A 21,189-nucleotide genomic window follows, 5' to 3' on the forward strand; every position below is an offset into this window, starting at 1 on the left:
ATTGAATAGAATAAAAATCATGCAAAAAACCAGAATATATATTGTGTGTGTGTGTGTAGTACTGTATATACAGTGGTATGCAAAAGTTTGGGCACCCCGGTCAAAATTTCTGTTACTGTGAATAGCTAAGCGAGTAAAAGATGACCTGATTTCCAAAAGGTATAAAGTTAAAGATGACACATTTCTTTAATATTTTAAGCAAGATTACTTTTGTATTTCCATCTTTTACAGTTACATAATAACAAAAAAGGAAGAGGGCCTGAAGCAAAAGTTTGGGCTCCCTGCATGGTCAGTACTAACACCCCCTCACAGCTTGTAAACACTTTCTGTAGCCAGCTAAGAGTCTTTCAATTCTTGTTTGGGGGATTTTCGCCCATTCTTCCTTGCAAAAGGCTTCTAGTTCTGAGAGATTCTTGGGCCATCTTGCATGCACTGCTCTTTTGAGGTCTATCCACAGATTATAGATGATGTTTAGGTCAAGGGACTGTGAGGGCCATGGCAAAACTTCAGCTTGTGCCTCTTGAGGTAGTCCATTGTGGATTTTGAGGTGTGTTTAGGATCATTATCCTGTTGTAGAAGCCATCTTCTTTTCATCTTCAGCTCTTTTTTTTTTACAGACGGTGTGATGTTTGCTTCCAGAATTTGCTGGTATTTAATTGAATTCATTCTTCCCTCTACCAGTGAAATGTTCCCCCGTGCCACTAACTGCAACACAAGCCCAGGGCATGATTGATCCATCCCTGTGCTTAACAGTTGGAGAGGTGTTCTTCTTATGAAATTCTGCGCCCTTTTTTCTCCAAACATACCTTTGTTCATTGTGGCCAAAAAGTTCTATTTTAACTTCATCAGTCCACAGGACTTGTTTCCACTCCAGAGTCTGCTAAATCTTCCTGAAGGTCTTCTGCGGTCAAATGGGGGTCTTGATTTGCCTTTCTAGCAATCCTACGAGCAGTTCTGTCAGGAAGTTTTGTTGGTCTTTCAGACCTCAACTTGACCTCCACCATTCCTGTTAACTGCCATTTCTTAATTACATTAGGAACTGAGGAAACAGCTACCTGAAAACACTTCGCTATCTTCTTATAGCCTTCTCCTGCTTTGTGGGCATCATTTATTTTAATTTTCAGAGTGCTAGGCAGCTGCTCAGAGGAGCCCATGGCTGCTGATTGTTGGGACAAGGTTTGAGGAGTCAGGGTATTTATAAAGCTTTGAAATTTGCATCACCTGGCCTTTCCTAACGATGCTTGAATAAGCCATAGCCCTAAAAAGCTAATTAAAGTCTGAGACCTTGGTAAAAGTTATCTGAGAGCTCAAATCTCTTGGGGTGCCCAAACTTTTGCACGGTGCTCTTTTCCTTTTTTTCACTCTAAAATTGTACAAAACAAAAATAATACACTAATCTTGCTTAAAATGTTGAAAAGAATGTTTCATCTTTAACTTTGACTTTTGGAGATCAGTTTATCTTCTACTCACTTAACTATTCACAGTAACAGAAATTTTGACCAGGGGTGCCTAAACTTTTGCATACCACTGTATGTGTGTGTGTGTTTCAAAGGTACATTTAATGTCAGAATTGTATAGAATATACATCCTGAAATGCTTTTTCTTTGCAACCATTCACGAAAACAGCGGAGTGCACCAAAGAATGAACAACAGTTAAATGTTAGAACCCTAAAATCCCCCCCCAGCTCCCCTGCCCCCGCACATAAACAGCAGCAAGCAATGATCCCCCTCCCCCTCCAGTAAAACAAAAAGCATCAGCACCCACCACTGATTACTCAAGCGTACAGCAAAGGCACAGACTTGCAATACCCCAAAGACTACTCGTTTACTGAGTATTTGACATACCATAGGCTCTCTCTCCCTAATAAAGAGGTGCCTCTGTTTCACAGCGAGAGGGCAGACATAACAAACAACTCGCTGGTTTATGATGTTAAAAGTCTGTTGCGTTGCTTTTTCCGAGTTCTGTGTCCAAAAATCTCAGGTCTCTGGGCACACAGCCATGGATTTTCAACGCCCACGATACTCTGATCTCCTGCCGGAACACCAACCTTCGATCCGCCTGTCTCCAGAGCCACGTGTTCTATTTGCTCCATAGGATATTGTGGAAATCAAGGGAAGAAATTGCTGGTGATCAGCAGAGATTCTTGTATTTTCCTCAGCCAGGGGTGAGGTACTGGAAGATGCCTAATGTGTATTTATTTAGGAAGGGATGTAGGGACAAGTACAGGCACTTCAGGCCGGTAAGCTAACACTATTTATCTGTCTTTGGAAAGGCAAGGTCTGATTAGGGATGGCCACTATTGTTTCTGCATGTAGGATATCATGTCTCAAGAATTTCAGTTTCAACAAGTCGTTACCAAGAGGATTGACTAAGGCAAAGTGGTAAATGTTGTTGTTTTGGACTTCAGCAAGACCTTTGTTGACGTTCTGCATGGTAAACTGGTCTGGAAGGTAAGATCACATGGGATTCAGGGTGAACTAGCCAGATGGATATTAAATTGGCTTGGTGGAAGGAGTTATGGGGTGGTAGTGAAGGGTTATTTTTCAACCTTGAGGCCTGTTTCAGCTGCGTGTGGCACGGATCAGTTCTGGGCTCATGTGTGGATTAGAATATAGGTGCATGATTAGTAAATTTGTGAATGACACCAAAATCGAGATGCAGTACACAGTGAAAAAGGTTGTCCAACCTTGCAACAGGATCTGGATCAACTGGGAGAGTGGACAAGTTAATGGCAGATGGAATTTAATTTAGGCAAGTATTAAGTAGTGCATTTTAGAAAATTAATCTAGAGCAGAACTTTGTAAATAACAGGGTCCTGGGGTGTTTTGTGCAACAGAGGGACCTAGGGTTATGAGTGCAAGTTTCCTTGAATTAACAATACAGCAAGACAAAGTGGTAGTGAAGAACATGTGTAGCATACTTCCCTCCTTCAGATGGGACATTGAGTTGGAAAGCTATGTTAAAGGTATATACAGCATTGGTGAGATTTTGCAGTTCTGATCACCATCTAACAGAAAAGATGTGATTAAGCTCGAGGGAATGAAGAGAAGATTCACAAGGATGTTACCAGGACTGGAGGGCTTAATATGAGGAAAGACTGCTTTGGCTCAGATTGTTTTCCCTGGAGTAAAGGAGGCTAATGGATGATCTGAAAGAGGTCATAAGATCAGAGGGACATAAACAAGCTGGATAGGAGAATGCAATACAAGAGAGCATAGGTCCCCTTTAAATCTCAAAACTGAGGGGCAAGTTTTTTCCACTGAGGATGCTGGGTGTATGCTGTGAGCTGTCAAGTGAGTTGGTGGAAGGAGTACAGCTGAACTATTTAACGAAAGACATTTGGACAAATTCATAGTTAGAAAGGGTTAGAGAGAGAGTGACCAAACGTAGGCAAATGTAGCCGAGGAAGGCAACTTGGTTGGCAATGATAAGGTGGGCCAAACTACAGTACGTATGACAAGGCAAGAGCTCAGTGGACCAGAAATAACAAAACTGTGATATTCAACTGTCATGTAGAAGGTCAGGCATGATTTGATGAATGACAGAGCAGACCTGGAGGCCAAGTGCTGCACTTGTGTTCTTATGTAAGTTTCTGCCTGTAATTGACATAATTGTTAGTTACAGTGAGGTAAATTAAAGTGGTTAATCTCAAATTGAAAGCTATCTTTTTTTTTGGAATTTGATTTCACCCATAGAGTAAAATAAATCTGTGTTATGGAATGTTTAGGGTACAACATATCTATTGGAGTCTTTTCACTAAATTGTCTATTAAATATTTTTTCAATATTTTTTCACACAATGCAGCATAAAGAATCAAGTAACAAATTTGGTGTTTGATTCACCATTAACTTGCTTTGATATTTGATTGTAATGTGTTTTGATTATGCAGTGGTACTTTGTGGACTATTTCCTAACATGAGAGTGATGACAAATGAGCAGAAATTAAGTAGAGCGGGGCTGCATTCTCTGGAGTTAAGAATGAGCTTTGATCTCATATATATGTGGCTTAACAGGATAGATAGAATTATTTCATCTGGTTGTATGCTGCAGATCTAGAGGGGATTTTCTCAGTAAGAAGGCAGGGGAAATTATTTTGCTCTTGAATTTTTAGAATTCTCTGCTTTGAAGACTGAATATGCAAACATTTTGTGTCAGAAATATCAGTGGAAATGTGGATGCTGAACAAGTTGCATTTTCTGTTCAATTTTATGTATGAACTTTAACAGTGCTGAGGAGCCTTGCAGCTAACTGTTCCTATTTGTTCTGAAAATGGAATTGAGTTTTATCCTGCTCAGCCAGTAATCGTTTGGCAAGTGTCTCAGTTTATCCAGTGCTCTGTGCTGGGATTTGATTAGCCAAATTATTTTATAGTAGTTGGAATGTATTCTAGTGCTCACAGCTCTACTTAGAGGAGATTCAGTTCACCCTTTGAAGCAGTAGGAGTTGTGGAAAAGATAATGTTCCAACCACATACTTGTGACCATAATTTCCCAGACGTGGTTTTCCCTATCTAGGCTGTGTTGTTGGGTGAAAAACCAAGCTGGTGACTAATTCCCTTCAAAAGTAATGGAACAAATACATAATGGAGTGAAAAATAAGAAATGTTGCTCCAAATTTGAGAAAATAATAATTTTTTTCAATGTATGTGTGGGAGTGTCATTGACATTTACTCCTGGCAATGTTTTTAAGCAATATTATTGATTAATGGTGCATCTGTTTAAATTTCTTGTCAGAACAACGTATTGGCACTATTTGAGCTTTTCTTGGTTGTCTGTGGGGATATTGCCGACTTAAATTGGGCTGATTAACTCCAAATTGAAGCTTTGGTTTAGGGACATACAGAAGTTAAGATGAGGTCTGAGTCTACTAATTGTGCACATTTCGTATTCTGTACTTTACTGTAGCCAGTGCTGTCAGATCTACCCAGGCAGTAGGCTGATTATCTGGCAGAAAATTGACCCCATTCTTGTGCTGCTCAAACTAGTGGTGATCTACATCATTCCTTCAGTCCTTGCATCACTTACCTTCTATTTTTAATCATGTGCCTACTCTCTCTGGAGAAAAGGCACCAAAGAATGGAAGTAAAAAAGGATAAAGGTTCAAGGATAAAATACAGATACAAGATAAAGTTTGTAAACCCTTTGCAATTACCTGGTTTTCTGCATTAATTACTCATAAAATGTGGTTGATCTTCATCTAAATTATAATAATAGAAAAACACAATCTGCCTAAACTAATAACACAAAAATAATTGTACTTCTCGTCAATACTGAGCACACCATTTAACCAATCATAATCTGGGTTCAAAAGAAGTATGTGAAGCTCTAGGATAATGCCTTCTACAAAACCTATTTGGTGTCAGGTGTTCCAGTCCATAGGGTTAGCTAAGAAGTGTGGGTTGTAGAGCTGCCCTGCTCTATAAGAAAGACACACAAAGTCAGGTTACTGACAGAGCCTGCTCTTCTCCAGAAAGATCTGTTTATGTGCACCATGCCTCAATGAAAAGAACTATCAAGCGGACCTTAGAAGTAGTATACTGTTGTAGAGATGCATCAAGCTGGAAAAGGCTACAAAAACATTTCTAAAGACCCGAATGTTCATCAGATCAGGATAAGAGAAATTGTCTACAAATGGAGAAAATTCAGTACTGTTGCCACTCTCTCTGGGAGTGGGCATCCTGCAAAGATCTCACCAAGAACACAACATGCAATGCTGATGGAGGTAAAAAAGAACCCAAGGGTAATGTCAAAAGACCTGCAAAAATCTCTATAACTTGATAAAATATCTGTTCTTGTGTCCACTATAAGAAAACAACTGAACAGGAATGGTGTACAAAGAAGGACACCACAGAGGAAACCACATCTCTCCAAGCAAAAAAAAATTCTGCACGTCTTAAGTTTGCAAACACCATTTGGATGTTCCACAATAGTTCTGGGAGAATATTCTGTGGACAGATGAGACAAAAGTTGAACTTTTTGGCAGAAATGCACACTGCTATATTTGAACGAGAAAAAGGCACTGCACACCAACACCAAAACCTCATCCCATCTGTGAAGCATGTTGGAAGGAACATCATGGTTTGGGGCTGCTTTGCCGCCTTAGGGCCTGGACAGCTTGCAGTCATTAAGGGAACAAAGAATTGAAAATTGCATCAAGACTTTTTACAGGAGAATGTCAGGGTAGAGGCCCATCACCTGAAGCTTAATAGAAGTTGGAAGGTGTAACTAAACAATGATCTGCAACGCGAGTAAATCAACAACAAAGTTTAAAAGGAAGAAAATTCATGCTTTGGAATGGCTAAGTCAGCGTCCAGACCTTAAACCAATTGAGATGCTGTGGCATGACCTGAAAAGAGCTGTTCATGCAAGTTATCCCAGAAATATTGATGAACTGAAACAGTTTGTAGGGAGGACGGTCTGAAATTCCTCCTCGCCGTTGTGCAAATCTATTCGGCAGCAGCTACAGGAAATGATTGCTGCTAAAGGAGGTTCCACCAGTTATTAAATCCAAGGTTCACATACATTTTCCAGCCTGGATTGTGAATGATTAAACATTGTATTCAATAAAGACATGAAAAGTGCAATTGTTTGTGTGTTATTAGTTTAAGCAGATTGTATTTGTATATCATTGTGCATAAATGAAGATCAGACCACATTTTAAGAGCAATTAATGCAGAAAACCATGTAATTGCAAAGGGTTCTCAAACTTTTTTCTTGCAGCTGTACATTCTCGTCAGTACAGACTACTAGTAAACTAAGCAATCTTTCATAATTATCCATGGAAAATAACCTGTTCTGGTGATCTGTTTGGTTATGCACATTTTGATCACGTTCTGTAGGACTAAAAACACAACTTTCTTCTTCATTCATTCTTTCACTGAATCAAGTAATTGCTTCCATATGGTGGACTTCCTCTCAGGCTACCTTGGTTAGCCCAAGGAATTTGATCTGAGGAAAACCAAAAATCTGAATAATCATCTGATTCAAAAGAAACTAATATTTGGTCTTCACTTGGTCCTGATGTGTAGCTCAATGCATGAGTAGGGAAAAGATAAGAGGTTGCGACAGATACACAAAATTTGGGAAATAACTCTTAAGTGCTTCTTTCTTTTTCATACTACCCACTGCACTGTAGGATGTTTAATTTTGTTCAGGACTATTGAACTAGCCTAGGTGTCTCTTGTGAGCATTGTGGATATGTGTTTAAACCACTGCTGCTATTAATATATGTTTCAGCGAAGTGTTCTGATCAAGATTTTCCATCATATAATGACTTGATTCCTAATTTATATTGATGTCTTATCGATAATGTGTTCATAATCATTAAATTGTTACCATTATTGGATACCTTTTTGCGTAGCTGAGTACAAGTAAACAATGTAGCATTTAAACGTAATGAATGTTTTTAATCTGGTCGAACTAAAGGTTAAATATTTCTTCAGCTACTGTAAATCACAAGGATTTCTAAATAGCAGTTTTATTTTGGTGGCAAACTGAATATTATCCAGAAATTTATCAGTAGAAAATTGATGATTGATTTTAGTTTCTGTTGAGACATCATACAAATGCGAATTATTAATCTAAATAACACGATGCTTGCAATTCTTAGATGAAGAAACTCACGATATCGATGATCTTGAATCGGAAGCAACTATAACAGCAGTTAGAGCATCCTCTGTGGTAAGAAATATCCATGTAAATTGAATACTTATGTGCTGTTGATCAAATGGAAATGTTTTTGTGTTGGGAGCCAAGGTCTTGAACAGAATGCAATATGCTTCTTTTTCTGTTGGTTTGCACTGATAGAATATATCAGTTTATCAATTTGTGCATTTGAAATAAAGTATTTGGAAAGTTTTTTTGTCATTAAATTCAAACACCATGAGATTGCTTACTGTGTGCTACTTGTCAGCATTTTAAATCATTGTGTACCCCCAAGAATTTAGTTCTGCTGTTCACCTGCCATTGAAACTTTCATCCATGCTGTTATTGTCTACAATCTTTACTTCTGATGTACTCCTGTTTGGCTTCCCTTGTTCTAATCTCTCTAAACTTGATGTCTTTTGGAGGTTAACTCCGTTCCTCTCAGTGAACTCTGCATCTTCATTCATGCCAATTTGCATTTCCTCTTGATTAAGTAATGCTTCATTTTTTAAATTCTTGACTTCCTTTTCAAATCCCTGTAATGTCCCACGCCACTTTACCTCTATAGTCTCTTACAAACTTCTAACTATCTAAGTTATCTGCTGTCCTCGGATTCTAGCTTCTGTCATTCCTGAAATTAGTTGACCTAATTCCTTTATTAGGCAAGGATCTAGGAGCTTTCCTAAATGTCTGCTCATTTCTTTGCCTTTCTTTTTCCCTTCAAGGTGCATTAAGATGTGCCTCTTTAAACAAGCACTTGGCCATCTACCCTAACACGTAGCAGGCGGGCATATTTGTTTTGTAGTGTCCCCATGTGCCTTTGGCATATGAAGAAGTAAGTGTGCAACTAAAATTGAAGTTTGTTATTTTTGAAGAGCAGTCATGCCAAAAACACTTACATTTTAGTAAATAAAGTATGACTATAACTAGATACTCTTTATTTTATCAATGAACCTGAGCTGAAGAAAATTGATATTTTTCTTGGTAATTATTTGAGATGGTGAAGCATTCATGCATAATATGTTAACTAATCTTTGAGACTGTGTACAACAAGCTATCGATGTCAAAGGTGAGAATGCATTCTCATGGAACCTGCAGTGCAAAATTTGTTGAAATTGAGGTTGATGTAAATTCAGCTGGACTCTGCAGAAAAACTTCCCTGTTGGTTAAAAGGTTACTTACAGCTTCATTATTTTAAGTAGAAAGAGGTAATTTATTCATATTAAATATATCACACAGACAGAGGAGATGGGGATGGGTGAGCTAAGATTCTCTAATCAAGGAAAAAGCAAAGGCTTCAAGGGAAAGTAAAATATCCCGGGGAGATTAAATGACATGATGTGGTTAACAAAGAATGAGGTAATATGTTTAGTAAAGAAACAAAAGAACTGCTTGAAGGTGAAGTAATTGAGAAATCAGAATCATAAAAGGTAGAGGGAATGCAATAGGTAGAAATTTGAAATTAAAGCAAAGTACTGGAAAGAGTTACTAAACATCTAAAATTGAACAAAGGTTGAATAACACAAAATGTTGGAAGAACACAGCAACTCAGATAACATCAATGGAAAATCATTATTTCATGTCGAGACCCTTGGTTATTACATCCAGTTGGTAATGAGGTGCTATACCTTCTATTAAATTGAATTTTACTGGAAAAGAGTAAGAGACTGAAGACTGAATTGAAGTACACTGCAAAGTGTTCTGCCAGTATGTATTTGTATTTGGTTTCTTGGATGTACAGGAAATATGAACAAAGATTGAATACATATCGATTGAGTGCCTATTATCCGAAGATCCGAAAACCTCCGAAATCCAAAAGTTTTTTGAGCACTGACATGATGCCACAAATGGAAAATTCCACAAGGCACTGGGAAGGTTCCCAGGTGCATCGCAGACAGTTCTGAGTAGTGACCTCACATATCCTGAGTGGGGCCTGTTGACATCAGTTTGTTGTAAACAGTCATCATAGCCAGACCTTTGTGCATTCCCTATAATGATTATCATGTGGTTTGCACTTTCTCTGTGCTGTGAAGATATTGTTCAAAATGTCAAAAGGCCTGTGAGTAATTGTGAAAAGAAAAAGAGGAAGCTTTTGTGTTTGTTCATAACATAGAAAATCAAGTTGTTGGAAAAATTTGACAGTGGTGTAAGTGCAAAGCACCTGACAGAGGACTATAGTATTGGAAGGTAGGTGGAGGCTGTAAGCCTGCCGCTGTTTGTTACTGATCAGCTGGTTCAGGTATTCTCCTGATGCTGCTGTGCTCCTTTTGTTACTCTGCACACATTATATTTTCATTATATTAATGGTATGTAATCATGTTTACTGTTAAGTACTTATCTGTGATAAACAAGTGTAAGACAAAGACTGCTTACAGGTAGCACATAAATGATGGTGATGCCAAACAGGTACTGACTGTCCGCCTAGGTGGCCAAGGTGGTGATAGCTTACCTTTCTGACGGTTCAATGCACACATAATAATGCACAAAATTATTATATAAAACTACCTTCAGGGTATTTGTAATGTAAATGGATTTTGTGTTTAGACCTGGGTCCCAGCCCCAAGCTCTCTCATTATATCGATGCAAATATTCCAAAATCTAAAACATTTCAGGCCCCAAGCATTTTGGATAAGAGGTGCTCAACTTCCAAGTCCCAGGTGTAGGTACAGCAGGCAGTGAAGAAAGCTAATGGCATGTTGGCCTTCATAACAAGGAGAGTTTAGTATAGGAGCAAAGAGGTCCTTCTGCAGTTGTACAGGTTCCTGGTGAGACCACACCTGGAGTATTGTGTGCAGTTTTGATCTCCAAATTTGAAGAAGGACATTCTTGCTATTGAGGAAGTGCAGCGTAGGTTCATGAGGTTAATTCCCGGGATGGCAGGACTGTCAGATGTTGAAAGATCGGAGCGACTGGGGCTTGTATACACTGGAATTTGGAAGGATGAGAGGGGATCTGATTGAAGCACATAAGATTATTAAGGGATTGGACACGCTAGAGGCAGGAAACGTTCTGGATGTTGGAGGAGTCCAGAACCAGAGGCCACAGTTTAAGAATAAGGGGTAGGCCATTTAGAATGGAGTTGCGGAAAAACTTTTTCACTCAGAGAGTTGTGGATCTGTGGAATGCTGTGCCTCAGAAGGCAGTGGAGGCCAATTCTCTGGATGCTTTCAAGAAAGAGTTAGATAGAGCTCTTAAAGATAATGGAGTCAAGGGATATGGAGAGAAGGCAGGAACGGAGTACTGATTGTGGATGATCAGCCATGATCACAGTGAATGGCGGTGCTGGCTGGACGTGCCGAATGGCCTACTCCTGCACCTATTGTCTATTGTAATGCCTCTAAGTATATTCTAAATTGGAAGGTGAACAAACCAGTTGCTGTTGGTAGGAAGGAATAAGCTGTTTTTTTTAAAGAAAAGAAGGATTTAAAATCTAATTGGTTATGTGTAAGATTCTTTGGCTGGAGGTCATGCATATTTGTGAAGATGGAATAGTAAACCAGAAAGCCCCAGAGGAAATAGTCTGCTTTGGAATGTTGAAAGTAGCATTCTTTTTGGATTCTCTGAAACAGTTTTCTTTCAGGCCTATTTGGGTTATCTCTCGTGTCTCTTTTTTATGGTTCATTGTTGATTTTTGGATTGACATTCTGTTCTTGTTCTAAAGTGAAATATTTCTTCAATCTTGTTCATCTCCACCCTCTTCAATTTTACGTGAGTTTATCACTAGCTTTTCTTGACTTATCCATTTCAGGAATAGGCTTCTTTCACAATAAGCCAGTGACACAGAAAAATTATAGCCCGCTTACACTTCAACCTAGCTTTTATTTGATGTTCATTCCTTTTAATTTTTCTGTTTCTGCATCTATTTCTTCATGTACCTTCTAAACAAGACATCCCTCATTGCAGATTTCCCATCTTTGGTGGGAGGTTTGGGACCACCTCCATTCACTCTTTGACTTTTTGCACTTTGATAATGAGGAACAGTATCTTATCAAGCTAGGTTCATTTCAGCCTTTCAGAGGCAAAGTTGGATTCAAGAACTTGAGTATTTCTAGTATTTTCTGGCTTGGTTCAGCAGCATTTTCCACCCCCCCCCCTTTTTTTTTGGATGGTTTTTGATTTTGCTTCTCCTACTTGCATCTCCTTTCACCTGATCTTTTGTTTCTTCACTCGTCAGATTATCTTCTGCTTCACTCACAACACGCTGGAGGAACTCAGCAGGTCGGACAGCATCCGTGGAAACAGTCATTCAACGTTTTGGGCCGGAACCCTTCATCCGTTTCCACGGATGCTGCCCGACCTGCTGAGTTCCTCCAGGGTGTTGTGAGTGTTACTTTGACCCCAGCATCTGCAGAGTATTTTGTGTTTATCTTCTGCTTCACCTTGTAGCATCATTCCTTTATTCAATCTTATCCTTTCGTATATCATTCAATTTTTCCCTTTCTCCATCTTTCCAGGTATTTTAAAAAGAAATCTTAACTTTTTCCAGTTCTGATGAACAGTTAGTTACCTGAAAGTTATTTTTGTTTTCTGTTTTTCTTTCTCCACAGATGATACCTGTACTCGGAGTACTTCAGACATTTCTGTATTTTAATTATTGAATTTCCATTGTCTTTTTCTTTTATAGTAATTCATTATACCTCTCAATTTTATAAAAACGTAAGACATAGGAGCAGAATTAGGCCACTTGACCCATCAGGTCTGCTCCGCCTTTCCATCATGGCTGATTTATTGTCCCCCTCAACTTGATATTCCTGCCCGCTCCCCGACTAACCAAGAAACTATCAACTTCTGCTTTAAATATACTCAGTGACTTTGTCTTCACAGATGTCTGTGGCAGTGAATTCCACAAATCCACCAACCTCTGGCTAAAGCGATTCCTCCTTATCTCTGTTCTAAATGGACATTCCTGTATTCTGAGGCTGTGCCCTCTGACCCTGGACTCTCACACTGTGGGAAACATCCTCTCCACATCCATGCTATCTCGGCCTTTTAATATAAGATAGGTTTCATTGAGGTCCCCCTTCATTCTTCTAAACTTCAAGACAGGCCTAGAGCCTGCACATCAAAGACATCAAAGTCTTCCTGTACATTAATCCTTTCATTCCCAGATGAATTCTCGTGAACCTCCTCAGGACCCTCTCCAATGCCAGCACATCTTTTCTTAGATAAGAAGCCCAAAACTGCTCACAATACTCCAAATGCGGTTTGACCAATGCCTTATAAGGCCTCAGTATCACATCATTGCTGTTGTATTTGTCCTTTTGAAATGAATACTGACCTTGTATCCTTACCACCATCCCAACCTACAAGTTAAACTTCAGGGAATCCTGCGCAAGGTCTCCTAAGTACCGTTGCACCTCTGATTTCTGAATTTTCTCCCTGTTTAGAAAATAGTCTATGCTTTTATGCCTTCTACCAGAATGATGATCATTCACTTCCTAACGCGGTATTTGCTTTGCCATTTCTTAACTGATTCTTCCTATCTGTCTAAGTCCTTCTGCAGACTTTCTTCTTCTTCAACGCTATCTGCCCTCCACCTATCTTTGTATCTTTCACAAACTTGGCCACAAAGCCATCAATTCTGTCATCTAAACCATTGACATTTAATGTGAAAATAAACGATCCCATCATCGACCTCTGAGGAATTCCACTAGTCACTGGCAGTCAACCAGAATTGAGCCCTTTATTCCAACTCTTTGCCTTCTGACAGTCAGCCTATCTTCTATCCATGTGGTATCGTTCCTGTAATACCATGGGCTCTTATCTTGTTAAGCAGCCTCATGTGTGGCACCTTGTGAAAGGCTTTCTGAAAATCCGAGTGAACAACATCCACTGACTCTCCTTTGTCTATTCTGCTTATATTTATTCAATGAATTCCAATAGATTAGACAAGCAAGATATCATGCTCTCCAACATCTTCCCAGCCACTGATGTCAGCCTAACTGATGCAAAATAGTCGTTAAGTTTGTCTGCCATTTTGCCCCCCCAATACTGCCTCCCCATTGGCATTTTTCAGCAGTCCGATATCCACTCTTTTCTCTTGCTATCTGTGAAAAAAGTATTTGGTATCCTCTTTGATATCTCTGGCTAGCTTACCTTTATATTTCATCTTTTCTTCCCTTCTGGCATTTTTACTTGCCTTCTTTGGTTTTTAAAAGCTTCCCAATCTTCTACCTTTCCACTATTTTTGCTACATTATACACTCTCTCTTTTCCTTTTATGCTGTCTTTGACTTCTGTTGTCAGCCACGGTTGCCTCATTTTCCCTTTTAGAATACTATTTAATCTTTGGGCATTATCTATCCTGTACTTTCGGATTGCCTCCAGAAACTCCAACCATTGCTGTTCTGCTGTCATCCCTGTGAGTGTTCTCTTCCAGTCAATTTTGGCCAGCTGAGCTCCCATGCTTCTGTAATTCTCTTTACTCCACTGTAATACTGATACATACGATTTTATTTTCTCTCTCAAACTGCAGGGTGAAGTCTGTGATATTATGATCACTGCCTCTTGAGGGTTCCTTTACCCTAAGCTCCCTAATCAAGTCGGGTTCATGACATAACACCCTATCCAAAATTGCCTTTGCCCTAGTGGGCTCAACCAGAAGCTGCTCTGAAAAGCCATTTTGTAGGCGTTCTACAAATTCACTCTCTTGGGATCCAGCATCAACTTGATTTTCTGAATCTGTATGCGGATTTAAATTCCCTATGACTTGCTACATTGCCCTTATTACATCCCTTTTCTATTTCCTGTTAAAATTTATGCCCCACTTCCTGGCTGCTGCTCGGAAGGGGGGTGGGTGTGAGGGACTGTCAGGGTGTTGTTATCCTTGCAGTTTCTTAACTCTTCCCAAAAGGATTCTACATCTTCTGAACCTTTTTCTAAGGATTTATTTTCAATTTTACCAACAAAGCCACCATACCCCTCTGCCTACTTGCCTGTCGTTTTGTTAAAAGGTGTATCCCATAATGTTAAGTTCCCAACTATAATCTTTTAACCTTGACTCACTGATACCTACAACATCATACCTGCCAATCTCTTAACTGCACTACAAGATCATCTACCTTATAACATATTGTATAGTTTTAGGTATATTATTTACAATCTTGACATAAGATTTTTGTCGTATTTTACTGATTTACCTGGTAGGAGTTTTTGAAATGCAAACATTGGCCGGTTGGCTGAAATGTCTTTTTGAACCACAGTACCACAGTATTTCAGTTACTTCCTTTATATTTGGTCATCCATTTTGCCCTGACTGACACCTTCAGCAATTTGGTTGCCTCCATCTTAACTATTACCTGCAAAGGCTGAGTAAAACACTTGGTTGTTATAATCTGCTATGACAAAGTTGTAAGAATGAAACTGGACAGGCCTCCTGGTGCTAATAAAGCATTTGGTTAATACTCTGAAAAAAATAATTTCAGCTCATTCAATCTCCCTCAGATGTTTGTGGACATAAGGCTCAGTTGAAAGCTCTGTTCCATGGGCTGGTCAAACGGCAACCTAATATAGCCATATAGTCTACTTTCAGTCACTGGCGAAATGAAGGGAGCTGTTCACTGCATTCATCAAGCAGTATTTGCTTACCTATGTCGTGCTCACTGATATTTAATTTGAGTCCTGCCAGGTCCAATTAACTGCAAACCTCTGGTTTGGTTCAGGCATAAACTAAAACACTCGAGTTTGTTGTCAGCAGAAGTATTCGACAGAATGCTGTATACAGAATCAGTAAAATTGAAGTCGATTGGAATTAAGGGGAAGTAACTCCGCTGGTTAAATTGTGGGTGTTGGTGAAGCATCACAGTTCTGGGACATGCTTGCAGGAATGTGTGGATGTAGTCTCCTCGGTCTGACCAGATTCAAATGCTTCATCAGGAATGGGAATAATCATTGTTTTCAAGATTTAATATTGTTTAATGTCACATACTGTACACAAGTGTAAAGAGAATAAAATAATTGTTATATGAATCTGATGCAGCACCAAAACACAAAAGATAAAGAGCAAATAATAATACAAAACTATACACAATCTATTTAAATACGCAAGATAGCTTATATACATTGTACGTTCATAAAGTGACATTAGGCTGTACATAAGCTGACTACTGGGAAATAATAATGGAGTTAGTGGACGAACCCAGTCTGCTGCAGGAGTTCAAGAAGGGAACTTACCATCATCCTTTGACAACTTAATGATGGATAATAAATACATGTCTAAGTGACACTTGGCCTCCATTAAAAAGTAAGATAATTGGCCATAGTATGTTGAATTGAAATTACTATCAGAGCATTTTAATTCATTCCCCCCCCCCCCGTGAATTTAGTAGCTATTGTCAAAGTATCTGGTGTTAAAGTTTAAAATGAAATAAGCAAACTTCACACATTTATTAAAGATTTCGCCAATTATTTTAGGAAATTTCCTCAAATTTGCATCGACATAGCGAATCCTCAAAAAACACAAGGGTGGATTTTATGTCGGGTATGAAAATAAAAGATGAACCTTTGGATGAAGGATACGAGAAGGCGTTGGTATCACAAACAAGTGTAAGAATTAAGGACGAGCCTGATTCATTACAGGTAAAAATATAGATTTGTTTTTATCTTGCAAAGTATGAGTGTAAATTAATATATTGTTGCGTGCCTGTTGATGCTTGTTTAGTTTGAGAATACTAAATGCCATCTACGAAATCTAGTGCTCTGTAAATTAATCTACTTCAGCTATGCTTTTAGGCATAGAAGTGTCTTGCTGAATTAGATTAGTTCACAGAATGCTAGATATTAATGAAATATGAAAAATGGACAGATAATATTTTAATAGGTCATGAAAAAGTGGACAGAGAAATTTCGATTCCAATTTAGCCACAAAGAAAGCAACTTTCATATTGGTGATACTGGAGGACCATAAGTTATTGCTACACCACTTTTTTCACAGCAGTATCTAACCTACCATTCATCATGTGCAATCTCATAGCTAATGTTGTGGGGAATGTTATAGTAATGTAGGAGTTACCTTGTGCTTGGTTATAATACATGGTTTGAAATTCTGGCTGTTTTTTTCATTCCCTCCCATAATCTGGATCATGAAACTGATAAGACTTAGAAAAGGTAACTTTTCTGAATAATATGCTTTTGAATCTGGGGGAATGTGATCCCTTTAATGTAATATAAATACAGTATATTTCCAGTTATGTGATCAAGTCTTAGTTTGATTCAGAGCAAGAATATTACCAGTCAAACCCATTTCTCCTAATTAAATTTCTAGTAGTTTTGAGCTGCTCATGTTGCAGTCATTGATTTAAAATGTCCAACCTCCAAAAAAGAGTAGTCTGAGAATATATTGTGGTTTTCTGTATGAAGGCAAAAATAATTTTATGCTTTCTACCTCAGGTATATGGCCAGCATTCCAAGCCTCAGGAGACTGATCTCCAAATCAGTGCTGTGTTCTCAGTGAGTGGCAGAAATCTTGGTAGGCACATTGTACCTTGTTCCTGAATTAGAGATTAATGGATTTTTACAGGACAGAACAGCATTAACACATTTTCCTTTAAATCTTATGGTTATAAAGGACACAATTAATGTAGTCTGCACCTACTTCTGACAAAGGCAAGCAGTCCAAATACATCATTGTTTATGTATTTAAATATCATTCATAGAACATGAGCCTTGTAAGCTAGGTTGTAGGAAATGAAGAAAGTAGTGTCATTGGACATGGAAACTAACGCCTTGCCAATGGAATCCACATCAACCACATAGCACTCATTTAACTAATTCTATGGGAATCCAGTTTCTTCCACACTATAGTCAAATGCACTCCCACCCCCCACCTCCTGATTCCACCATTCACTTGTACACCAGGAGCAATTTATAACAGCCAAGACTAGCCTACCAGTCTTTTTGGGATGTGAGAGGAAACCAGAGCCCATGGAAGATAAGGTCACTACAAAAAAGTGCATTCTCTACACAGCACCTGTGGTCAGGATTGAACCCGGATCGCTGAAGTTTTATGTAGCAACTGCACTATTGACCCTGCTGTTGTGCCACCACCAGTGAGTGTTGCTATCCACTGTACTTAAGCACTTCAATGCTGGTTTACATGACATGGTTTTTTTCCTGGGACTTAAACATCAGATCAGTCACACAATTCAAATTTCAGTTTTCAGTATTCTTTATGGTCATTTCCAGAGAAATATAAGCCACAGAAGTGTTGTACATTACACTGATAGGCAGAGTTAAAGCTAGAGTCAAGAGCAAAATTCATTAGTAAAACAATACAAATATAAGCTGCTGAAAATCAAATTTTGTGGGAAAGCTAGTTACTTTTACATTAGTGGATCTTTCTGCTGTTTCTATGGTATTTCTGTCTAATCAGTAGAGGTTTGAGACCCATCTTCAGCCATTGAATAATATGTGCTGAGATCTAACTTCCTTTCCACTTTCATATTATTGTTTATGCAAACTTTCTCATTCATGCTCAGTTTTGCCCCTATCATTTTTCTAAAACATGACTAAGATTCCAAATGTATAATCATTATTAGTAAGAGATGCACAGTTTGTGTGATGTTTTCTGTCAATACCTGCCTCTAAATGAAAACTATTTAAGTCTACCGTTTTGATATGGGTTGGAGTGGGACTACCATGTCTGTAGAGAGCAATCTCCTGAGTCAAGGCAAAATGAAACACTCCTGTATAATTAGATGCAGCTGCCCTGTTCAAGGTAAGAAAAAGGAAGTATTAACACTATTCTGAAATAGTTGGAAGTAAGCTTTTTGACTGATTGTGCTGGCTCTGTTGTTCAATAGGATCATAGCTGATCAGTGCCTCTTCCATGTACTAACCTTGCATTCCATGATTCCTTCAACATCTCTTAACTTTGATCTTGAATATACTCAGCTCCTGAGCCTTTAGAGTCTTTTTGAGTAGAGAATTCCAATGATTTGCTGTGCTCAGGATGATTAACATCTCATTTCTGAAGAATACCCTCTTTTATGATTGTGACCCCCCTCCCCCACCCAAATAACTTCCACCATCTCCCAGGAAGCACAATAGTAAGTTCTTGTCATTGACAATGGATAGGGACGTGGACTTATAGTTAACAAAATGCTGATATCACAGTGTCCACTGGTAAATTAACTTGAGGTTGAATTGATAACCGGTATGTTTCATTGAGTCAAAACAAGCAGAAAAATTTAGTGTGCCTGATGCTAGCTCTGCCTGTGAACTCACCCATATTCCTGACCCCTCCTAAACTTCCTGACTCTGGTTACATCCCAGCTGTTTGTATTTCACTGTTTTCCAGCATAAGATGGTAAATGCACTGCCAAATGACAGACAGGATTTACCAGCACTACTGGAAAGAGTGGGCTGCAAGAGATCTATGCAGAAACAGGAATGAAAACAATTGATGTCATTTACCAATGTGGAGGGCGAATCACGGTTGAGGAACGATCAAGGCATGCTAGATCCCCTGGAGGGAGGTTGCATTGTCAGAGTAAATGTAATGGAATGGAGAGTCTGGGAGCATAGAATGGCATCAATGCAGGAAGGAAGGTGGAAATGTAATCTAGGTAGCTGAGTGCATACTGATCATAATCGTCCGAAATTGAAGTAGAGAAGTTAGAGGAAGAGTCGGTGATTAACGGGTACTACAGGTGATGAAACTTTCAAATTTTGCATGACAGAAGGAAGCAGCATTGGCACAATCAATGCAGGAAAAAGAGGCGAGGAAAAGGGCTTGAAATAAAGAATATTCCACGGAGGGACAGACATCTGCAGAATGGAAGAAGTGAATGGAGTTAAAGAAATAGCTATTTGGAATGAGGATCTCAAATTCAGATGTGGTCTTATGGTATACTAAATAAAACCAATTGTATGGTGGTTCAGGCAACAAATGTACCTCTTAGAACAGGTTACCTGTTGCAGTTAATTTATGATTAATATTTGTAGCTGCTGAGCCAGTGACAACATGTTCCCCACTTGCTGCAAAAGGCGCAGTTTCTTTGGTAGATGTGTGATGAGTGCAGATGCTCCAACCATACGACGTACCTGCAGTCAAAAGGATGGCTATCACAGTCTGGAAAGCATCAATGGGGGCTGCACTTGTAATTTCGCAAACGGGAAGACTGTAAAAATATTTGTGTGTTCAGCAAAAAGGAAAGCAGCTTGAACCAGGCAACTGCATATTGGAATTTTATGCTTGTTCTAGCATGTTTGAATTTTTTTTGAGACTTTCTCTTACTGTATTGCAGTATCCCAAATGGCGCAACAAAATTCATCAAGTTCTCCCCTCACGGCTAAGTCGCCTGTAAGTGGCAGTGTGCAGCCAACTTCAAGTCCTGCTATGAGTGTACGTGTCACTTGTTCGGGTTGTAAGAAAATTCTACAAAAAGGACAGACTGCCTATCAGAGGAAAGGTTCAACCCAGCTCTTCTGTTCTACTCTCTGCCTTACTGGATTCTCAGCGTCAATTTCAAGACCTCTCCCTCCTGCAAAAAAATACTGCTATCTCTGCAGCAAGTATGACCTTCCTTTAATTTAACAATCTATGCTGTGGAGAATATAGAACCTCTTTCTTTTCAGTTTGAATATGTAAGGAAAGCAAGGCTAGGCAGATGAGAAGTTATATATTTCTCAGTTTGATCAATAGAAAACAGTAATAGTGAGCATAGAAATTCCCAATCAGTGAAAGATGGTTGTGCAGTGCAAATATGGCTTTGTGTCCCCTGATATCGTCAAACAATTTCAAAACCTCCGGCATTTTAGTTCACTAACATGTAAGTAGATACAGTCTCACAACAAAACACAAACCTTCAAGTATTTTAATTAACTTTTTAAAAATATCATATAAGGATAATTTGTCATGCCAGGTCAGTTGATTGAGAAAATTGGACTTGCACAAATTAGATTACTTTTGTCTAATGAGTTCCAAAACATAGTTTGTGTACCTGATGGGTAATTTCTTAATTTTGAATTTTCCAAGCAAAGTTTGTTGATGAACAAGGATGAAATGATGGTTCATTATTTTTTAATCTAAAATTGTTTATAGCAGATTCTCAAAATATACTGGGACATCCATGTGTTGGTGTATGTTTGTTCTTCATTTAGGCTTTCCACATTTCTGGATTACTTTCGCCTGCCAATTGTCATTTGTGGTAGATCAAATAAAAGAATTGTATATTTTTGCTGAGCAGCTTGGTAGAGAGCTATCTTCTTTTATATAAGCTCATTGACTAACTCATCAATTAGCAGCAATAATGAGATGAAGTGTGTCAAAACCTCAAACTAATTTTATTTGGTTAATGGCAGTATATCAGCCAGAGTCTGTACAAAAAGTTGACTTTTTTTGACTCGCTGCCTGAGTGTTCACAGAACAGGAAAATGATTATGAACATATCATAGAATCACAGTGCCATGTGATTTAAAATTTTTCCCGCAAGTTAGAATTTATAGAATGATGGCTTGTGTGCTCTTGAATCCGAAGAGTACACTTAAAGTATTTCAGCAGATAGATTAATTACCAAGCTTTTTTTGGTTCAGTAAGGAATAATAA

At 38.7% G+C, this 21,189-nt stretch overlaps 1 protein-coding gene across 7 annotated transcripts in view; it reads left to right on the forward strand.

The window, feature by feature from the left end:
* The window catches only part of LOC140190616 (zinc finger MYM-type protein 4-like), a 226,463-nt gene that overhangs the window by 115,207 nt on the left and 90,067 nt on the right, over positions 1–21,189 (forward strand). For 6 of the 7 annotated variants that reach the window (XM_072247324.1, XM_072247325.1, XM_072247326.1 and 3 more), the window contains 4 exons: positions 7,610–7,680; positions 16,056–16,220; positions 17,031–17,109; positions 19,889–20,156. In XM_072247324.1, coding sequence (XP_072103425.1) covers positions 7,610–7,680; positions 16,056–16,220; positions 17,031–17,109; positions 19,889–20,156 — 583 coding nt within the window. Of the gene's footprint in view, positions 1–7,609; positions 7,681–16,055; positions 16,221–17,030; positions 17,110–19,888; positions 20,157–21,189 lie in introns of those variants that run through there. The other variant, XM_072247330.1, reaches the window with a different exon arrangement.

The sequence above is a fragment of the Mobula birostris genome, chromosome 30, assembly GCF_030028105.1.
Source record: "Mobula birostris isolate sMobBir1 chromosome 30, sMobBir1.hap1, whole genome shotgun sequence".
NCBI classification, from domain to species: Eukaryota; Metazoa; Chordata; class Chondrichthyes; order Myliobatiformes; family Myliobatidae; genus Mobula; species Mobula birostris.